Source organism: Anastrepha obliqua, chromosome 1 (genome assembly GCF_027943255.1).
Source record: "Anastrepha obliqua isolate idAnaObli1 chromosome 1, idAnaObli1_1.0, whole genome shotgun sequence".
Taxonomy (NCBI): Eukaryota; Metazoa; Arthropoda; class Insecta; order Diptera; family Tephritidae; genus Anastrepha; species Anastrepha obliqua.
The window spans coordinates 73,765,655-73,786,137 of record NC_072892.1 but is presented as its reverse complement, the minus strand read 5'-3'; the positions used below and the strand labels follow the sequence as shown (position 1 = coordinate 73,786,137).

The 20,483-nt window shown below is 36.4% G+C and overlaps 1 protein-coding gene across 4 annotated transcripts in view; it reads left to right on the top strand.

Annotated features, from left to right (window-relative positions):
* The window catches only part of LOC129236422 (PH and SEC7 domain-containing protein), a 117,344-nt gene that overhangs the window by 58,605 nt on the left and 38,256 nt on the right, over nt 1-20,483 (top strand). For all 4 annotated transcript variants that reach the window (XM_054870808.1, XM_054870807.1, XM_054870806.1 and 1 more), the window contains exon 2: nt 15,918-15,984. In XM_054870808.1, coding sequence (XP_054726783.1) covers nt 15,918-15,984 — 67 coding nt within the window. The remainder of the gene's footprint in view (nt 1-15,917; nt 15,985-20,483) is intronic.

Genomic DNA, 20,483 nt, shown 5'->3' with positions numbered 1-20,483 from the left:
TGACTACCTTTTGGAAGTGCCATCAAAATGATGAATGATGATGAAAAAGTTTTTTCTAAAAGCGGTCGCTCCTAGGCAGGCAATGGCAAACCTCCGAGTGTAATTCTGCCATAAAAAAAAGCGCGTCATACAAAATATCTGCCGTTCGGGGTCGGCATATGATGAAAAAGTTTTTTCTAAAAGCGGTCGCTCCTAGGCAGGCAATGGCAAACCTCCGAGTGTATTTCTGCCATAAAAAAAAGCGCGTCATATAAAATATATGCCGTTCGGGGTCGGCTTACAGCCGTAGGCCCCTCCATTTGCGAAACAACATCAAATAGGAGGAGGAGCTTGGCCAAACACCCAAAAATGGTGTAAGCGTCAATTACATATATATATACTGTGAACCAAAAATAAACGGGGACACTTGTTTGTTCTGACTTCAATCCTTTACAACTTGAGAACGATTCAATTGATTTTCAAAAGACAAAAGCCAATAAAAAGTAGTCGTTTCCATATTTTATTATAAAGAACGAAAATAATAAAATATTTAAGTAATTTGGAAGTTTTCCAGTAAATAAAACGATAACTTAATTTTACAACTCAAACATAAAGTGGAACAGTAAAGAAAATATGAAAATAAAGAAAAATTGATGAACTAATATTTTGTGTGTTGACCACTAATCTGCCGTTTGCGGAATTCCCTTTCGATGTGGACCCACAAGTTTTTAATAATTTTCCCATTCTCTACAATCAGTATGCTTTGAATCGTTGTAGTTAATGAAGTTGAACGTTGCCGGCAATTGTAATTTTTCGACATTTTATGAAATATGCTCCTTCAATATTTCTAATAATTTATTCTAATCACAGGGTCTTCCATAAAACAAAACAAGCCTACTCCTTTTGCCGTCATTGCTCCCCAAATCATAACATGGATTGAACTCCTTTTTCCAGACAAAACTGCGGCCATCCGACCCAAATAAGTTGAATTACGACTCCTCGGTGAAAATAATATTGCTCCAAAATTGATTTGGATTGCGAACATATTTTTTAGAATAGTTCAAACTTTTACTCACATTAATCTCCGAAAGAAGGAGACTTTTTCTAGTAGTGTATGCTCTGTATTCGTTCCTGTACAGAAAATGTCGTTTAAATGCATAGTTCTTTTTTTGGTCCAATTTTAGTTAATTTTGAAAACTTTTCCAGTACCACTTTTTCTAAGAGAAGAATGGGGTTTTTCAAAATTTCCGCCATTTGAAGCTTACTTTCCCCTTCTTACTTTTATTCAATTCAAAGTAAAAAATGTGTGAAAACAATACAATATTAGGAACTTTTGTTAGCTTTAAAACCCATTTTTTTAAATTATTGTACGATTTTTTAAAAAAAAGTTATGACATTTTGAAATTAACAGTTTCAGTTACGTATACGTTGGGTATAACGTCTATTGGCGTAACTGAAACTGTTAATTTCAAAATGTCATAACTTTTTTTTAAAAAATCGTACAATAATTTAAAAAAATAGGTTTTAAAGCTAAAGAGTTGTACTATGCGACCTTTACGTCGAAAATTGAAAAAAAAAATTTCTATCCCAAAAAAAATTATCAAAAATGGCTAAAATGGCCATTTTTTGACCTTTTAGGCTTTATTTACCGAAAATCCTGACGTGATGGAGCATTTTGAAGGTCAGATTCGTTTTCTGCGTATAAAAAACTACAAGAAACAAGTACAGCCATTCTAGAAACTGAAAAAAGTTAAATTTCGCAGGCCTGTGTTATTAGGCTTAAATATAATTGGGGTATTATTAGTGATAAGTGCAACAATTGAACGATCACTTGGGAGCACCGCAACCAATTGAAAACTATCGATGGCTTAGCCATAGTCACACCAACAATAGTCGTATTCCCCCTGATACAATTTCTAATTTCTACTAAATCCTACTACTTTTGACTAAGTAGTACAGGAACGCAACTAATGTATAACGATATTAATAATAAATAAGATAAATAAAAATGTAAATTTAAGTGCATATATTTTTCACACGAAAAGCCTGTTGGCCACTCTGTCGTGCAGTAGTTACGTTACTATTATCCGTAACCCTATTTTTACAATGCCGTCGAAACACTCACTACGGCAAACCGACTACTGTCATATGCGGAGTCTCATTCCACATCTGCCACCATCTCTCATTTAAGTACTCTCCATACAACTGCAACAACACATATCTACATATATTTGCAGAAGTATCCTTTTATGCGCTCTTCCGATTTTGCAGCTTTACTGTTGAGACTCAGCCTGCCTGCATTACTGATTTGTTTTCGTTACATTCTTAGTTCTGGTTCGACTGTTCGACACGATATCCTTTACTTTAGCTACATGCAATTGTGCAAATGAGTTATAGATAATTTGTATATACATATCTATCGCATAAAAATATTCAATATTCATATAATAAATACTCGTACATAAACACAATAATAGTGCCGTGAATGGTTTTTAACATATCAACTGTATTTGTTGCACAACCAAAGAAAAAAAATTAGAAATGTTGGAAATTAAGACATCGCCCCGCTTGTTCGCTTCTACTTACTAGTACAGTGATAAATCTAATTGTGTTAATGGGTGGACAATTCACCCATTTTTCTTTCCTTTTTGTTCGAGTTTCTCCAACACAAAACTTCATAGCCAATTCGTGCGCTCAACGAGGTGTGGTTTAAAGATTCTAAAGAAAAGGATAAGTTTTCATTTTGCTTTTGTAGGTATTGGTGATTTTTTATTATTTTGATTATATGTAGGCTTACGAGGCTTGCAGCATATTTTAGCGTTTCACACTTTACCGGCTTCACTAGCTTAGAAATTTTTAATAGTTTCTTTCTAAATTCTCTTCATTCGTTGTCACTGTCCTAATTGGTTAGTTGAGAGACATAAAAACTGTAAACAGTATGATTAGGAATTGGATTATGGTTACTTTTCGTGCACGGTCACTTTTATAATGATAATGAAAGATATTTCTTTTAATTATTTAATATTGTGGTCAAATTTTCATAGCACTATGATGACTTTTTTGTTTTATAGTAAATACTCTGAGGTACATTGTGTGTTTTACAGTTATATACACATACGAGGGGTGCCTTTTATATTTCGGGATTAGAGTACAAAAAAAAAATTTTAATCACCGAAAATCGCTTTATTGTTTTTCAAAATATTCTCCATGAAGATCTAGACACTTTTGCATGCGTTTGAACCAATTGTCGAAGCAGTTTTGCTACTCTGAATGAGGTACGTCCTAAACATGCATTCTGAATGCCGCAACCGCTTCTTCAGGTGTCGAAAAACGTTGACCTCTCAGTTTGTTTTTTACGTACGGGAATAAAAAGAAGTCATTCGGTGCCAAGTCAGGACTATACGGCGGATGACCCATTAATTCGATGTTTTGGGTGCTCAAAAATGCAGTTGTTTGAGCCGATGTGTGAGAGCTCGCATTGTCCTGGTGAAGTGGAGTGATCCATCTTTGGCGATTGGTTTTCCTAATTTCTTGGAAGACAACTGGCAAACAAATGGTTGTGTACCACTCAGAATTTACTGTCCTGCGTTGTTCTAGTGGTACGGTTGCGACATGTCCAGTTTTTCCGAAAAAACAGGCGACCATTTGCTTGGAAGTGCTTTGTGCGCGAACAACTTTTGTTGGATTTGGCTCATCTTGAAACACCCATACAGTCGACTGCTGTTTACTTTGGGGCTCATACGCGTAAATCCATGATTCATCACCTGTCACGATGTCATAGACGTGTTTCGAAGCCCCGCGATCGTATTTTTTGAGCATTTCCTTCGACCAATCGACACGAGCCTTTTTTTTGAGCGATTGACAAATTGTGTGGGATCCAACGCGAACAAATTTTTTTGACAGTCAAATGTTTATGCAATATTGAATGTATGCTGGTCCCACTAATGCCTAAGATTGTCTCAATCTCACGATAGGTCACATGACGATCTTGCAATATCAGTTCGCGCACAGCATCAATGGTTTTCGGAACAACAACTGATTTTGGACGACCTTCACGAAATTCGTCTTGGAGTGAACTACGACCACGATTGAATTCACCATACCATCGATACACACTGGTCCTTGATGGAGCTTCATCGCCAAAAAATGAATTAAGTTCGTCCATGCAATGTTGCTAAGTTACTCGTAATCCACGTCGAAAGTTGTAAAAAAGAATCGCACGAAAATGTTCACGATTTAATTCCATTTTTGGACCGAGATGAATCTTTTAAGTTACTGTAAACAACACAAATAGCGCTGGTATTTCAAAACGTTCTGAGTACGTAAAAGCCAAAAAATGTCAAACTTTGCGATACAGCTGTCAGTTGCCAGATTGCAGCGCCAGGGTTGCCAAATCCCGAAATATAAAAGGCACCCCTCGTATAGTACATATGCATATTGGCGCGTACATTATTTGTTGGGTGTTGGATTGAGCTCCTCTTCCAATTCGTGGTGTGCGCCTTGATTTTACAAATAAAAAATGCGTGAAACAGAATAGTCCAGAAGAGACGTCCGGGTTTTGAAAAGAGTTTATCACAGCTATATGGCTCTGTTAATGAAAGCAAGGGATTTCCGACTAAACATTATGTTTTTTCTCTCTAATTTCCTCTTATTTTCATTGATATTTTTAAAAGTGGTAAATTCAAGTTCAACTCTAGCTTAGTCCCCATTTACACAGGGAAACATATGGAAGGGAAACATTTTGTTCGGTGGAGACGGACGGCCGCGGAAGAGAGAGGGGATTTTGTCTCCCGTACTGGCGACATGCTTTACGCTTCTTATTCGTATTTCCAATTTTAAAACTGCTTCATTCGTTTTCTTCTTTTGTGGGAGAAAATTCTAAGTTCTGTGTTGATTTCCAATTAAACGGAAAAAAATCAACGATGACAAGCATCAGAACGTAGCTTGTGAAATGCAGGCTTATTTTTGCTAGTAAAATAAGTATAATTTAAAAAAACTTTGCCCCATAATTTTATGTTGAATTTCTAGATATTCAAGTTAATCTGAAGTTAATTATTTATATATGAAGTATTTTTAATTAATTTTTTTTTATTCAAGTACACAAATTTATATTTATGTATATGTATGTAAAAACAAAGAAAACACCAAATTATTTAACCAGTTTGCATTCTTCATTGAAACATTTAAGAAACTGTTGCCGAACGTTCTCTGCTTTACATGTTAGCGGGTTGTACAGGGTCCGGCACTCGGAGTGTAACCGATTAAAAAGGCCATAAATTTAGTTCGGAAAATTACTTTTATTTAATTCAAATTAAAAAATGTGTGAAAATAATACGACATTAAGAATCAATTTAATTTTGCTCGGTATGAACACCTTTTGCCTTGACTTTGGCCTTGAGACGGTCCAGAAACGAATCGCAAGCTGCCCGAATGTGACTTACAGGTATTTTGGCCCACTCGCTGACAACGACTTATTTCAGCGCCTCGAGGCTGGTGAATCTTTTAGTTCGGACCTTACTCTCCAAAATGGCCATCGAATGTGCGTTTGGTGAATTTGAGAGAAATTGTGCGGGCGTTATGAAGTTCGGAACGTTGTTTCTAAGCCATTCTTAGTTTACTCGAGCTTTGTGAGACGGTGCCGAATCCTGTTCAAAGTCCATGGTCTGCCACCGAAATGTTTGTCTACCCATGGCTTCAAAGCAACCTCCATAATACTTTCCCGACAATATTTCGCATTTACCTTGATGCCAGGCTCGATGAAAACGATTAGAGAGCACCCATCTGCGATTACAGCGGCCCAAACCATTACCTGTGGCGGGTGCTGTCTCCTGGTGGCCAATCCATGAATCAGATTCTCGTATGAATGGTCGAACAAGTAAACCCTATCGTTTGGGAGTTTACGAATTGCTCAATTTGAAAAAATTTTTCATCAGAAAACACAATGTTTGGAAATTGACCACTTTCGGCCAAGCGAAGTAGCTCCTTCGCTCTCTCAAGTCTGACTTGTTGTTACTTTGGTGTGAGATCATGCGTCTTTTGGATCTTGTAACGCTTGACTTAGAGATCATTTTTCAATATGCGACGGATGTTATGGGCAGATATTTTTAGTTCTTTCGCCATTTGATTGTCCGTGCATCAGCTGCGCGAGGGGTCTGAAGTTGGTTACACTTCGAGTTAACGTCAAAATGTTGCCGAAAACGATGTTGCCTGTATGACCGCAAATAAAACATTAAAAGAGAATTTCCAGTGTCTGCCTTCCGGATGTCTCCGTGTGTAAATCACACTTTATAACGGTATTGTTTCCTACTTAGTAAATACTTTCCAACAAAAATAGCAGTAAAAATTTAGTTTGCTAATTAGAAAGACTGTGGAAATAGTTTTTTCTCCGTTTGTTTTTAGTATTTCGTCGGGAGGCAGTTTGAGCGTTGCACTCAGCGTCAGTTACTGTGCTGATGCAAAACGTCACAAGCTACATCTGCCTATTACCACCACTGTTAAGTCATATCTGAAGAGAACCACCCCTGTCGAATCTATACGCCCCGATGCCCCGTGTCCCTGTTCGTTATAATAGAAAAGTTAGTTTATAATAGTGGAATGGTCAGTTTACCTGCATTTTAATCTCTGTATAGGTGTGCTGCTTCACGTTCTTATTTGGCGTTCGCGCATCCGCCTTGCTTGCTCGCTATGTCGGAGGTGCTGCATTATTTCAGCAGCCATGTGTTAAACTTTGTTCCAATTGCCCTGGCTCTTCAACATCAGTGGCACTAAATTCTTGGGCGTGATGCTGCTGCCCTTACTCTTCTGAAGCGGGTCACGTGAAAAGCACATTTCTGCGTCCTCCTCAACTGCTGGTGTGCACTGAGACTGTCCTGAAGGCAGAGCAGATTCACTTCTCCAGCCAGGACATGTCTTGTCTGCTGTCTAGGTCCTCCAATGTTCGCCATTATTCTAGCCAGGGCTACCGTCGATGTCGCAGCTTTGTTGCTAGCATATTCCAAGTGATCTCGGCAGCACATTCGGTGGTCTAATAAGACGCCTAAGTATTTTATTAATGGCTTTGACTCGATAATGCTGTCCCAACTCTCACAATTGACCTTTTCAACTCTCTTTCGGCTGCTGATGAGTACGGCTTCGGTTTTATGCATAGCTAGCTTTAAACCGTTCGCGCCTAGCCATCTCTCAGCCGCTCCTATAGCTTATTGCGTGATATTTACAATTTCCGCAAGCGTTTTCGCGGTTATAACGAAACCAACGAATGATGCTCTATTCTGTACCTTTAGCCGCAAAATGCCGTAGTACATAATGTTCCACAGGAGAGTCCCTAGTACGGATCGTTGTGGCACACCAGCTGTGACCTTGTCGTCAACGATTCCGGCGTCGCTGTCGTAACGTAACACTATCAGACAGATAGCTGGATATGAGATGCTGTATATAGTCGTGCGCGGAGGGCTATCCATCTGGTACAGTTGAACGCACTTTTGACATCGATTGTTACTATAAGGCAATATTCTTTTGCGCCACCTAACCTTCGCTTGCCTTCAATTGCCTTTTCCGCAATTATTTTACGGCCTCTATAGCGTCTGTGGTAGATCGCTTCCTCCTAAAGCCAAACTGACCTGTCCATCTACATATGTTTTCAGCTGGCTTACGTGTTTGGCGTCTTCTTTCTCGGACCATAGCGGTATCGCAAGCTTTGCTGATGGCTGACCTTATCCCCGACGCCGGAGTTTCAACCGTAAATATTACCTCGGTGTCGTCGAAGGCTATCTCAAAGAGCTTCTCGTCGAAGCTTTTTGTTTTCCACCCATTCTGGCGTTTGTAGGGTATTTCAATTGCAATGACTATTGCCCAATGATCGCTATGTGTGTAGCAGTCGCTGATGTACCATCTTGTAGTTCTTGTGCTTCGATAGGCGGGCACAGTGGGTGGGCTAGATATGAGGTGTATCTCTAAGGCTTTCTGATGCTGCCTCTCTATTGCACTCACTAATTCTCTCACTGGAATGTTGATATGCCTCTGCACTTCCATCATACTGATGAGCTCTTTTATTTTTTCTCCCATCACACGTAGGGGCTCCCCGTCTGATTCTCGCTTGCTCACTTTTCTCTTCCTTCTGCTGTTGCGTGTTGCTTTTTCTATGTATATTTGGAGTTTTATGCATAGATAACTAGATGTGAAACTTCTTCATTTTGAGAGAGAGCGCGCCCATGAGGACGTTTAAAAACTTGGCAGCACTCACACATTATGGGATTTTGAACAGCTGATAGGCGAAATGGCAGACTGCCAGAAGAAACGCGCCGAAAATAACTGACGAAAACAGTTCGTTTTTGCTTAATGGAGAAATGACGTGTTGAAATGTTTATAATTATTTGTCTTAAAATTAATTCAATTGCAATGTAATAATTTGAATTTAAGGGAGTTTGTAGAATCCAAAGCTCATTATATACTTTTCGACTTCTACTTTTAATTAGTCTTATGTGCATACATGTACTTTTATTGAAATCTGTATGTTGGTTTATGTCTGTAAATTTGTATATACGTAAATATTCTATGAGTGAAAAGCGTAGGTAAGGGAATTTAATTTAAGTTTGAGATATTTTACAAAGATTAAAAGTAATCTGCTTTAACTTATTCTGTTCGTTGTTTGAGAATTTTTTTTTTGTGTTACCCACTTTCTGTGTTATATTAAAAAATCGGAATAAGTCATGTTTTTAATTATAACTTATGTTTTTCGCGTTCATTACTTTATTATTATTAAATTACTTTTGAATTTCAGTTTTAAATAATTTCATTTACATATAAATTTTTAAATTTTTTGCTTATTTATGTACATATTTCATACGGATTGTGCTTATTTTTAGTATATGTAGGTGTTTACAAGTGATATAAGGCTATTGGGCAACCGCACACTAAATACTAACCTCAATGGTGGTATGGAAACTAAAAATTCCAGACCTTTGGTTCAAAAATACCCAACTCATGTTTCTACCGGTGTGGCAATATTGGAAAATGTTATAAAAAATGCACATTTTTCAGCGCTCTCACGAGAAAAAGAGTTTCACATCTAGTCATCTATGGTTTTATGCTCGCATTGGTGTTTTTCAACGCGATTAAGCAACTGTTCTCTCTCTTAGCAACTACACTTTTCACCGTTTACTTAATAATTTCTCGATTTTTTTTTTTAATGGTTTTTTGTCTTTTTCACTCTTTTGGAGTTTGATAAAAAATGGCTGTATTTACCCCTGGTTGGTCAAGTACACCTGCCAGAGGCAATCACTGGTCACTGCCCTAACTCCTGGGAGCACACTTGCACACTTTTTATCACTACCGTGGGGCTTTTTCCCAAAATTATCGTCACTTTTGTAGGAGCACTTGCAGAACACGTCTTTCACTGTTAACGAAGCGCTGCCCACACTGTGGAAGGAATGTGGTCTTTAACATAAGAGTGCTACAATCGTAACCACCATTGTATATGTAGAGTGTCGAACAAAACATTTGCGGCTGGAGCACATCCTTAGATATGTTTTCTCTTACAATGCCATCTTTTATTTCTTATTGTATGGTTTGGGCACTATATAGTGGTAAAACGATTCGTACTACTTTCCGTTCTTTAACTGTATTTTATTTATTTTGATTAATATGTGACATGCGCAGCTGTCGAGAAGTGTTCCCTCCATAATTTAAGTGTGTTCTGGATGTCAATCACCAGATCGCCGTCTTTGTTCTTACTGGAAAATGCCCCGGTTTTAAAACCTTCTGTAAGCCGCCGAACTTTCTGATAGAATTTTCGAGCGTTGTTCCTATTGGCCAGCATCTCCTTGCTGTTTCGATCTCTCGTTTCTTCTTTCTAATAATACGTCTCTCTTCCTTTCTTAGCTCTCAGTAGCTATCTCACATGGCGCCCGATCGCAACGTGGCTCTATAGGCAGCATCTTTTTTTTCTGCGGCAACATGACATTCCTCGTACCAAATGTTTTCTTGGGCTCGCCGGAATCCGATTTCTTCTTCGGCGGCGGTACGTAGAGAACGAGAAATGTTGCTCCACTGCTCGTTCATGCCGGATTGTTGAGCAGTACTCTCTGAGAGCAGCAGTGAGAGTCGAGTCGCATCTACAAGGCTCTCATCATGCCCGTCTTAACGTTGGCACAGAAGCGTGCACGATGACAATATCCGATGAAGCTTCACTTGGAGTGTTTGAGAGAAAGATTCTGCGGAAGATTTTTGGACCTTTGCACGTTGGCGACGGCGAATATCGCAGGCGATGGAACGATGAGCTGTATGAGCTTTACGGCGATATAGACATATATATATATATATATATATATATGTAATTGGCGCGTACACCCTTTTTGGGAGTTTGGCCGAGCTCCTCCTCCTATTTGTGGCGTGCATCTTGATGTTGTTCCACAAACGGAGGGACCTACAGTTTCAAGCCGACTCCGAACGGCAGATATTTTTTTATGAGGACGCTTATTATTGATGATTACATTAACAGCACTTCTCAAAAATGAAACAATCTTTCCTTAAAATTTAACATTCGTAAGCCGAAAATTTCACGAATTATAATAGGGCCTTCGCAATAGTCTAGTGAGGGGTCCGACGAAAAAAAAAATACGTTCCCACGACAGTTGGTTCTACTTAACCGGAACGACCCGGATTTATATCCGGTCAAGGACTTTCACTTCAGCAGCATTCCTCGTATATGCATAGGGAATGTTGATGCTGCTACGACAATAAAAAAAGATACGCAAAAAACTGCTAATGCGATAGAGACGTGAAAAATATGCGTTTAAATGTGCTCCACAATCTCTAAAGAGCTTAGATTGAATTTCTTCTCAAGAATTGTTACGCAGAATATGAGCGAAGCATGCAGCAGCGGTCCTACTCGTAATAAAGTGCTTCCAAAGAATAAAGCGGACTTAATGCATTGAAATATAATATTAAGTTTTCCTTTTACTTTATGAAAAATCTTTAAATTGGTTTGTTTCGTTGAAAATAGTCATTATATCCTATTTTTACTTACATTTAAAATATGAATTCTGAAATTTAAGCAAAAGGTCACAGACGGTTAACGCTGCATTCCCAGTATTCCGCCACTCTATATATGAAGTTCGGAGATATGAAGCCAAAAAGAGCTGCTATGTAAAAATAACATATGTATGCTGGAAGAACGCCATAACTAAAAAAAAATCGAAAGAAACGGCTTCAAAGCTTGTGAGATACCATTTTTATACATTGAGATACCGTGGTCAATTCTGTATCTAAAATAGTCGTAGATTATGACATTCTTGCAGCAAATGAGCGATATTATTTATAAAAAAACATACATTTGGAACACCCTGTATTGTTGTTGCAGTTTCTTTTACGTTATTTGTTTTCGTTTTTGCGCTAAAAATCTCAATTTTCGAAGTTACTGCCTTTGTTTTTGAAATTTAGTTTGATTTTTTTCCATGCCTATACAGCATTACATGCATGGTAAACGGATATGCAAAAAATATGTCGTAATTTGCACAGAATATCACAAGTATGTAAAAGTTTATACTTTGCTGCCTTTGGGTTATGATGCGATCTTCAATAACTTTTGTTTATGACAACAGTTTATTTTGCGTCTGTTTGGCCGGACAAATTTATTTCGCTGTAAGAGTCGACGAACTCTCTATTTGTTGTTGTTTTGCTGTAGCAGCATAAACATTCCCCCTACATGTGCTGGAATGACAGTCCTTGGCCGGGTCGTTTCGGTAACGTAGAACCGACTGTCGTGGGAAAGACCTCTCCCTCTCTCTTCGTGATCGGTGCAGCAAGGTTTGGATGGTGTTCGCCAAACCAGACTTCAACATAATCACGGCCGTTGTCGTTAGCCAAGGGTGATAGATTACAAGGTTTGACCATCCGAAGAAGAATTGTGAGAGTAACTTCGGCTGCCACCTCATAGGGGTTCAGCAGCAGAATTGTGCCCGCTCATTTCACCTTTATTCTTACGCTCTTCTAATCAGTCGCTGCTCATAAGTAATGGTTGCCTTGATATTTTCTTAAAATAATCTCAGACCTGCCCGGAACTAACCACTGTCACATCCTTTGTTACGTCAGCAAATCAGCTGATTCCTTCAAAATCGCTGAGAGCCTGTTAACGGTCTGATGTTGGCCACAGCTTCTGAATCCTCTACATTGTGCCTGATATTACACATTTTGTTTTTATTTCATTCGTCTCCCTGTCAAATCCCCCATGACGTAACAACCAAAGTTAGTCTCACATTTCGTTCATTTATTCCTATTTTGTAGGTCGCGGATTCGCCTTTCGTTGTAAAAGTTTTTAGTGTGCAAATTTTCAATTCACCATCAAAAAGTTATAAAACAATTAAAAACAAAAAAGGAAAAAACTTTGTTGCACTGTAGAAAACTTACCTAATAAAGAAGTGCAAATACAATTTTAGTGCGCTAATAGCTACATAGTAAAAAGTCGATAGACAAAAAACAGAAAGACGAAACTTTTGTGCGACATTCATGCTTACATATGTACGTATAAGAACATACATTTTGAACTAATTTCGAGTTTCACGTAAATTCAATCGTAACCAAAAATGCCGAATTCAAGTGCATTCCTATACGAAATAGTGAAAAAAATTTAATTTTGTTCTTTGAATAATTGATACGGAAAAAAGTGAGGCAGTGCAAAAAGAGAAAGTAAATAGAGAATTAAGAAACATATACATATTACTCCACAAATGGAGGGACGTACAGTTTCAGATATTTTTTATAAGGCGCTTTTTCATGGCAGAAATAGACTCGGAAGTTTACCATTGCCTGCCGAAGGGCGACCGCTATTTTCTTCATTTTGGTCTTTCACCAAGATTCGAACCTACGTTCTCTCTGAATTCCGAATAGTAGTCACGCACCAAGCCATGCGACTACGGCGGCCAAAATATTTATATATGAATGCGAATCTTTGAAGTAAACATCGGCACTGTGCTTGACGGCACTCACGTATGTGTGAGTATGTACGAGTGTGAATATGTATGTATGTTCATTTGCACTCTACTATGCGAGACTATACCAAACAGGGGAATTATTCTAAATTAGAGTACTAGCTATAAAATCGGTGATTTTTTGCCTCCATCTTCTATATCTGACTTTAATGCGCTGCACGGCATCTTTTTCACCGTATCAGAGTGAGTTTTGACGCCAGAAGGACTTCAATTGACAATCTAACATTAGAAAGAAGTGGGAGATGGCTGTGGAAATACCCAAGCTTCTGAGTTCAAGCGCTCAAGACAGTTTTGAAGCATATTTCCTCAACAATAAGAGTGATAAAGTATACTGTTTTTTTAAACGCAGTATAATTTTTGTTTTAGGCACAGGGTACAAATGTTCAACCTTATTCTGTCTTTCAGCATAGCTGTGATATACCTATACTACATATATGTAGTATGGGAGCTGCGGTGCTGGTTTAGAGGGAGCGAACGCGAAGCAAATTATATACTAGGTTGTTGAATAAGTTTTGCGGTTCGATAAGAAAACACAGTTTTATGGTTTGAAATGTACTTTATTATTCCGTGAAGTCTCCCTGAATATCAATACACTTGTCCCAACGAAATTCTAATTTATGAACTCCATCCCTGGAGTGAGAATCTGGAAGGGTTGCAAAATACGCTCCACAGCTGTTATAACCTCATCATCTGATGAAAAACGCTTTTCACACATGATTTTTTTGGCCTGGAAACAAATGGGAGTCGCTAGCGGCCAAATCTCGTGAACACGGTGGATGCTCCAATAATTCGAACTTGAATTCGTGGATTTTAGCCATTGGTCTTGATGAAAAAGAATTTTTTTCTTTTGCAATTGAATTGAATTGATTATTTTTTCTATAATTTTTGGTGTTGTTGCTGTATTTGGACGTCCTTGACGTGGATCGTCTTCAAGGCTTGTACGACAACGTTTAAATTCAGCAACCCATTGTACTGATTCATGGCGAAAAGTTCTCATACACTTTCAACATTCGTTCATAAATTTCCCTTGCTTTTAAACCTTCCAAAAATAAAAAATCAATCACCGTACGGTACTTGATTTTTTCTATTGTAGAAAATACTGTGACACGTCGATACTAAATCGCTTGTAAACAAAGAATGAATAGACAGATTGAAATGAAACTTCACATACGTTCATATGAAGTGTGTACCAACATAACAAATAAATGTAGGCTACTAGCAATTCCCTCTTATCGAAGCGCAAAACTTATTGAACAACCTGGTATTTACAATATAATGCTATACTCTGATAGTCAAGCAGCAAAAATGACTCAAAAGCCTATCTACAGACTAAATGAGTTCAGTAGCTATACTACTGTGTAACTTATGTGATCAGCCAGACACACTGATTTCGAGGGGAAGGAAAAGGTTGCTGCATTAACAAAAGCAGACTTGGCGCTTAAATCAACTCGTACTCAACCTGTAGTTGAGACTGTTGGCCTAATCAGAAATGAAATGAGAACATCCAAGCGCTTTAATCTCATGCGGCTTATATGCATTACTAAATTGACTTTTCGTTAAGTCGAGCTACAGGGCCTTTGGGAAAACTAGTGCTTTGAGTTTACACTGGTGTTAGGGGAGGTTGTTAACTTCATTCCTACCAGAATAATCTTCGACAACCTTAATCTCTTTCCGAAAACCAAAAGCGCTTAACATAACTAAACTATAGTCTATTGTTACCTATTGTTTTCAATCAAAACGAATGGAATTAGAAAATAAATAAACCATAGTCAACATTTTTGAACCATATACAAAAGAATATGGGTACAGAAATAGGGAGTTTTCTAAAAAAAAAATTTAAAAAAATATTTGCAGCGAACAAAGAGGCTTGGGTTCCGTGAAAGCCAAAAGACATGTTCAAAGACTGCCAGTATTATTAGGTTTTTTAGAAATATATATATATATATATATATATATATCGGCATAGGTATGATCACGATTCCGCGAGTATCTCCAATATCGTTTTTCAGGCTTTCCATCCAATTTTGGCTGAATGTCGTATATCTGATTCAACCGAGATAGATTACATACATACATTTTTTTCATGGATATTGATTATAGTTATAGATTTTTTAGTTTTGCTATTAAAGTATCCTGTTGTTTCTTGATAAATGGAGCGCATCTTTGCCATTGTTGTGAATTGCCTATCATAACCTGCTACAATTAAAATAGATTCATTTCTACATATTTTTTGGTTTAATATTTTATATTCCTCTCAAGCACTATTGTCATATTCTGGTTTAAGTTAGAAAGCGAAAACAATAAACGCTTGAACGAAAATCGATAGAAGCTGATGCTTACAAGCAAATTTTAGTTTCTGCGAGGAGGCGAAAAGGCATCAATAACAACTCATCCCTCTTTTGATTCATATTTTTATAGGACGCACTGTTTTTTATTTGTGAATGGCAGTTAGTAACAAAACTTTTTGCTTCACAAACTTTCTTTCAAGTATATTTTCCATAAAAGTATGTCAAAACTAATTTACAGGGATTGTCTCATTGATTTGATGTATGTATGCCTGTGTATGTATGTAGATATGTTATATTTCAATGTTATATACAATTGCGCATACATACATACATATGTACACATTTTTTAAAATTCTTCTGTTAACTTGGGAATACGCTGCTTTTGATTTGTGGTGGGTGGAGAGGGTTTCATATTGGCGGCTAGAAAATTATATTATAAAAATATATTCGATTTTACCAAAGGATTTTTATTATTTTTTTTTTTTTGTTTTTTTTAATTGTGGATTAATGTACTAAATTTCTGAGACAAAAAATTGTTTAAAGTAGTTCGTACGCTTTAAAAAGTATGTCAACAAACCTTTTCTAAATATATTCATATGTATGTAGATATATTTTAATCTACGATGAAAGAATTTCTTTGTATTAAATTTCCTTTTTTTAATTTTAGGTCGAAGCTGGTGATATTATTTTAAAGGTAAACGGCACTGACGTTCATCGATATACAACGAAAGAAGGTGAGTGCTATATTTTATTGTATTAAATTATTGAATTAAAAAATCTCTTTTTTTTATTTACATTTTTTTTTATTTTTTTAAATTTTATGTATCTTATTACACATATTGTACAGTGCCTTATCGATAATTGTGACTAACAAAAACCCGAACCAATCGCAGTAATCAGGGTTAGTTTTTCGCATGTAAATAAATGAAAATGTGTAATTGAAACTACATTACTACTACTACATTTGCGACCTTGTAGAATTTATACTTAAAATTCATAAAATTGTAGTTTAGCAATATGCGGCACTGCATTTTTCTTAAGATCCAATTTAATATAATTTCGTTTGGTTGAATTACATTTTTTTATAATATTTAATCCTATTTTACGTAAATACTTTATTTTAACTTTATATTATTTTATAAATTTTTATTTATTCTTATTCTTTTTTATATATAAAAATTAATGTTTGTCTGTATGTCCTCGATGAACTCACAAACTACTTTACCGATTACGAGGGGTGCCTTTTATGTGTCGGGATTAGAGAACAAAAACAAATTTTAATCATCGAAAATCACTTTATTGTTTTTGAAAATATTCTCCATGAAGATCTATACACTTTTGCATGGGTTTGAACCAATTGTCGAAGCAGTTTTGCCACTCTGAATGAGGTACCTCCAAAACATGCATTCTGAATGCCGCAACCGCTTCTTCAGGTGTCGAAAAACGTTGACCTCTCAGTTTGTTTTTTACGTACGGGAATAAAAAGAAGTCATTCGGTGCCAAGTCAGGACTATACGATGGATGACCCATTAATTCGATGTTTTGGGTGCTCAAAAATGCAGTTGTTTGAGCCGATGTGTGAGAGCTCGCATTGTCCGGGTGAAGAGTGATCCGTCTTTGGCGATTGGTTTTCCTAATTTCTTGGAAGAAAACTGGCAAACAAATGGTTGTGTACCACTCAGAATTTACTGTTCTGTGTTCTAGTGGTACGGTTGCGACATGTCCAGTTTTTCCGAAAAAACAGGCGACCATTTGCTTCGAAGTGCTTCGTGCGCGAACAACTTTTGTTGGATTTGGCTCATCTTGAAACACCCATACAGTCGACTGCTGTTTACTTTCGGGCTCATACCCGTAAATCCATGATTCATCACCTGTCACGATGTCATAGACGTGTTTCGAAGCCCCGCGATCGTATTTTTTGAGCATTTCCTTCGACCAATCGACACGAGCCTTTTTTTGAGCGATTGACAAATTGTGTGGGATCCAACGCGAACAAATTTTTTTGACAGTCAAATGTTTATGCAATATTGAATGTATGCTGGTCGCACTAATGCCTAAGATTGTCTCAATCTCACGATAGGTCACATGACGATCTTGCAATATCAGTTCGCGCACAACATCAATGGTTTTCGGAACAACAACTGATTTTGGACGACCTTCACGAAATTCGTCGTGGAGTGAACTACGACCACGATTGAATTCACCATACCATCGATAAACACTGGTCCTTGATGGAGCTTCATCGCCAAAAAATGAATTAAGTTCATCCATGCAATGTTGCTGAGTTAATCTACGTCGAAAGTTGTAAAAAATAATCGCACGAAAATGTTCACGATTTAATTCCATTTTTGGGCCGAGATGAATCTTTTAAGTTACTGTAAACAACACAAATAGCGCTGGTATTTCAAAATGTTCTGAGTACGTAAAAGCCAAAAAATGTCAAACGTTGCGATACAGCTCTCAGTTGCCAGATTGCAGCGCCAGGGTTGCCAAATCCCGAAATATAAAAGGCACCCCTCGTATTATAAAAATTGGTATATATACGTATTTTTCCACGGAGAAGGTTTGTAGAATATGCTCATTGCTGCCACGCGCCACCAGGTGGCGCTGCAGAGTAGCAACTTCTGCGCCGTTCAACCGATTTTTTCGAAATAAACAAAATCAATAAAATGGTTTAGAATGAATTAAATATTTGTATACTGATTTTTCTTTAAAGTTATTTTTCTGAAATTTATTTTAATTGGTGGCGTAGCAGCGCGCCGGGTACAGCTAGATTTAAATATTTTTAATTTAATGCTGTTAACAATAATGTGTATTGTGTCTTAATAATAATATAATTTTGTATCTTTAGTGTGCCCGATGGCCGATACTTTGACCTAAAAGATCTTTTAGTTTATTGTCTTATAATGTATAGTTATTTATAATTATTTATTTATTTTTTCTAAGTATATTTTCTTTAGTTTTTGTATTTTATTTATATATGATTTTTATTCTAACATTTTATTGCTATATTTTGTTTTCCACCCTTTCTCTGAGTTGTACGTCTAAAATTCGCTCAAGTGTTTTGAGGTTAAGGACTATACTGTCTATATGATCGCTAATGGTTTGGTTTTTATCAATATTTGTATATTCCGCATTGCTTGGAAGTGTGTGTTCTTAAGAATGTCTAAGGGCTCAGCAGACAAATTTATCCATTTAGCGTTTAAATTTTTAATAAATGATAGCCATCAATGGTCTTTGGCTATGAGCATGCTTATCTGGGCGGAATATTTAAATGATTCAATTTTAATGCAGAAGACCATTCCCGCCGCCTTTGTGTATTCTCCGAGACAATCTTTATAAGGTTAGTAGTATTTATGTTTGTGACAAATGTTATATAACGCTCTCGTCATCTCTGATATTTTTAACGTCTTCGGACCACAAAGGCGGTGTTGTTTTTTTTTGCTGTAAGAGATTTGGCACGAGACATTGAAAGCAGAGTTCATAGCCATCTTGAAGACTCTGACCTTGTCGTCCAGATTCGACGGTGGATTTATCGAGTTAGTGGGTATGCGACGTAATTTGGATACGCTTAACTAAGCGACATTCGGTTCTTTTAGAGTTTATATAGGGCGCTAGATCTTCAAACTTAAGATGCAATCCAAATAGGATCCAGTTGTGGTTTGAAAATAACTTCTGACTGCCTAGGCAATGCCTAAGATCTCCTCTCACTTGCATTACTGCTACAACAACAACATGCTCCTCTCACCCCTTGTACTCGTCGGAAAGATGGAACTCGAAAAGACAAAAGTTAGAGTGCTAAATTAATAATTTAAATGACTTAATTTCATTTATTTTCATTTTTTTCATTATCAGAATATCGTATATGTAGTTTTTGTTATACAGTAGGTTCTGTTTTTATGCGGTAGATACGTTCCGCAAGAAACAGCATAAAAAAAAACAGCATAAAAAAAGCTACTAGTTCTATAGTAAAACTATAGATACGTTTCAAAAGTGCTAAAACCGCATAAATCTGAAATAATGTAATAAAATCGCATAAAAAAGGGCACTAGTCCCATATTATAACTATAGATACGTTCCATAGACCGCATGAATCTGAAATAATTAAATAAAATCGCATAAACAAAATATTGTATTTTTGAAAATTATATCTTTATTTAAGAAACGTCAGAATCGAAAAATAAATTTAAGTCAGAAATAGAATCAGACAATACCCACATGTTGCGCGTTCGTTTAGGATTTGGCGTAAAATCACTTCCGTCACTTGAGAAAATGTACACGTCTGATCTGGATGGTGATGCAGGCGGTTCCATACTTGTAAGGTTAGCATTTTTGATATAATGTGTGATGAGTTTTTGCTTACTGGTTTAGAATCTTGTTTATATGTACAATTCCCGATAGGTCTACATGCATTTTGTAATTTAAAAAAAACCGCACTATTTCAAAACCGCATAAAAAAAGCCGCATAAAAACAGAACCTACTGTATTTTGTTAAGGTGTTATTTTATTATCTTTGACTAAATGTAAGTTAGTGCAGGTTATAAATATTTATTTTTTTCATGTGCTTGTTAAAATGTTTAAAGTTCAATTGATTGTTCATAGTGTTTATATTTTTCTAAATAAAATTTTGTTAACAAAACATCGTAACTTATTTTAATCTTATGATATATTGATCAATTTTAGCTATTTTAATTAAATTTGACAGAAAATACAGCAACTGCTTTTGAGAACGTGAAGAAGCTTTCCACATAAAAAATTTTCACACTTGATAAAAACGGTAAATTATCACGTGATAGACGTATCAGATATAGCAATCGCCTATTCTTTAAGAAAATTATCTCGAATTGAAATTAATTACTAAACATTTGACAGAGAAATTTTAGCAAAATACAGTTGAATTAAACATTTAAAACTTTTTCTTAAACGCAGAACCTTTACTGTATATACTGGCCATAAAGGAGAGTGCAATATAGTTAGTTTAACTTATTTTTCATAATTTGTTAAAATCACCCACTTCTATTACATTTTGTTCTACAAACTATATTTTAATTTTTTAGTTGTGTATGTATTTATATATCCACTTATTCTGTATATTATAATTTTCTTTGATTTACATATATATTTGTTTGTTGTAATATTATATAATCTATTATTATATTGTTATTATTTTTATTATTATCAGTTTAACTTTATAAATAAATAATAAAAGTAGACTTAAAGCTAAGGATACTAG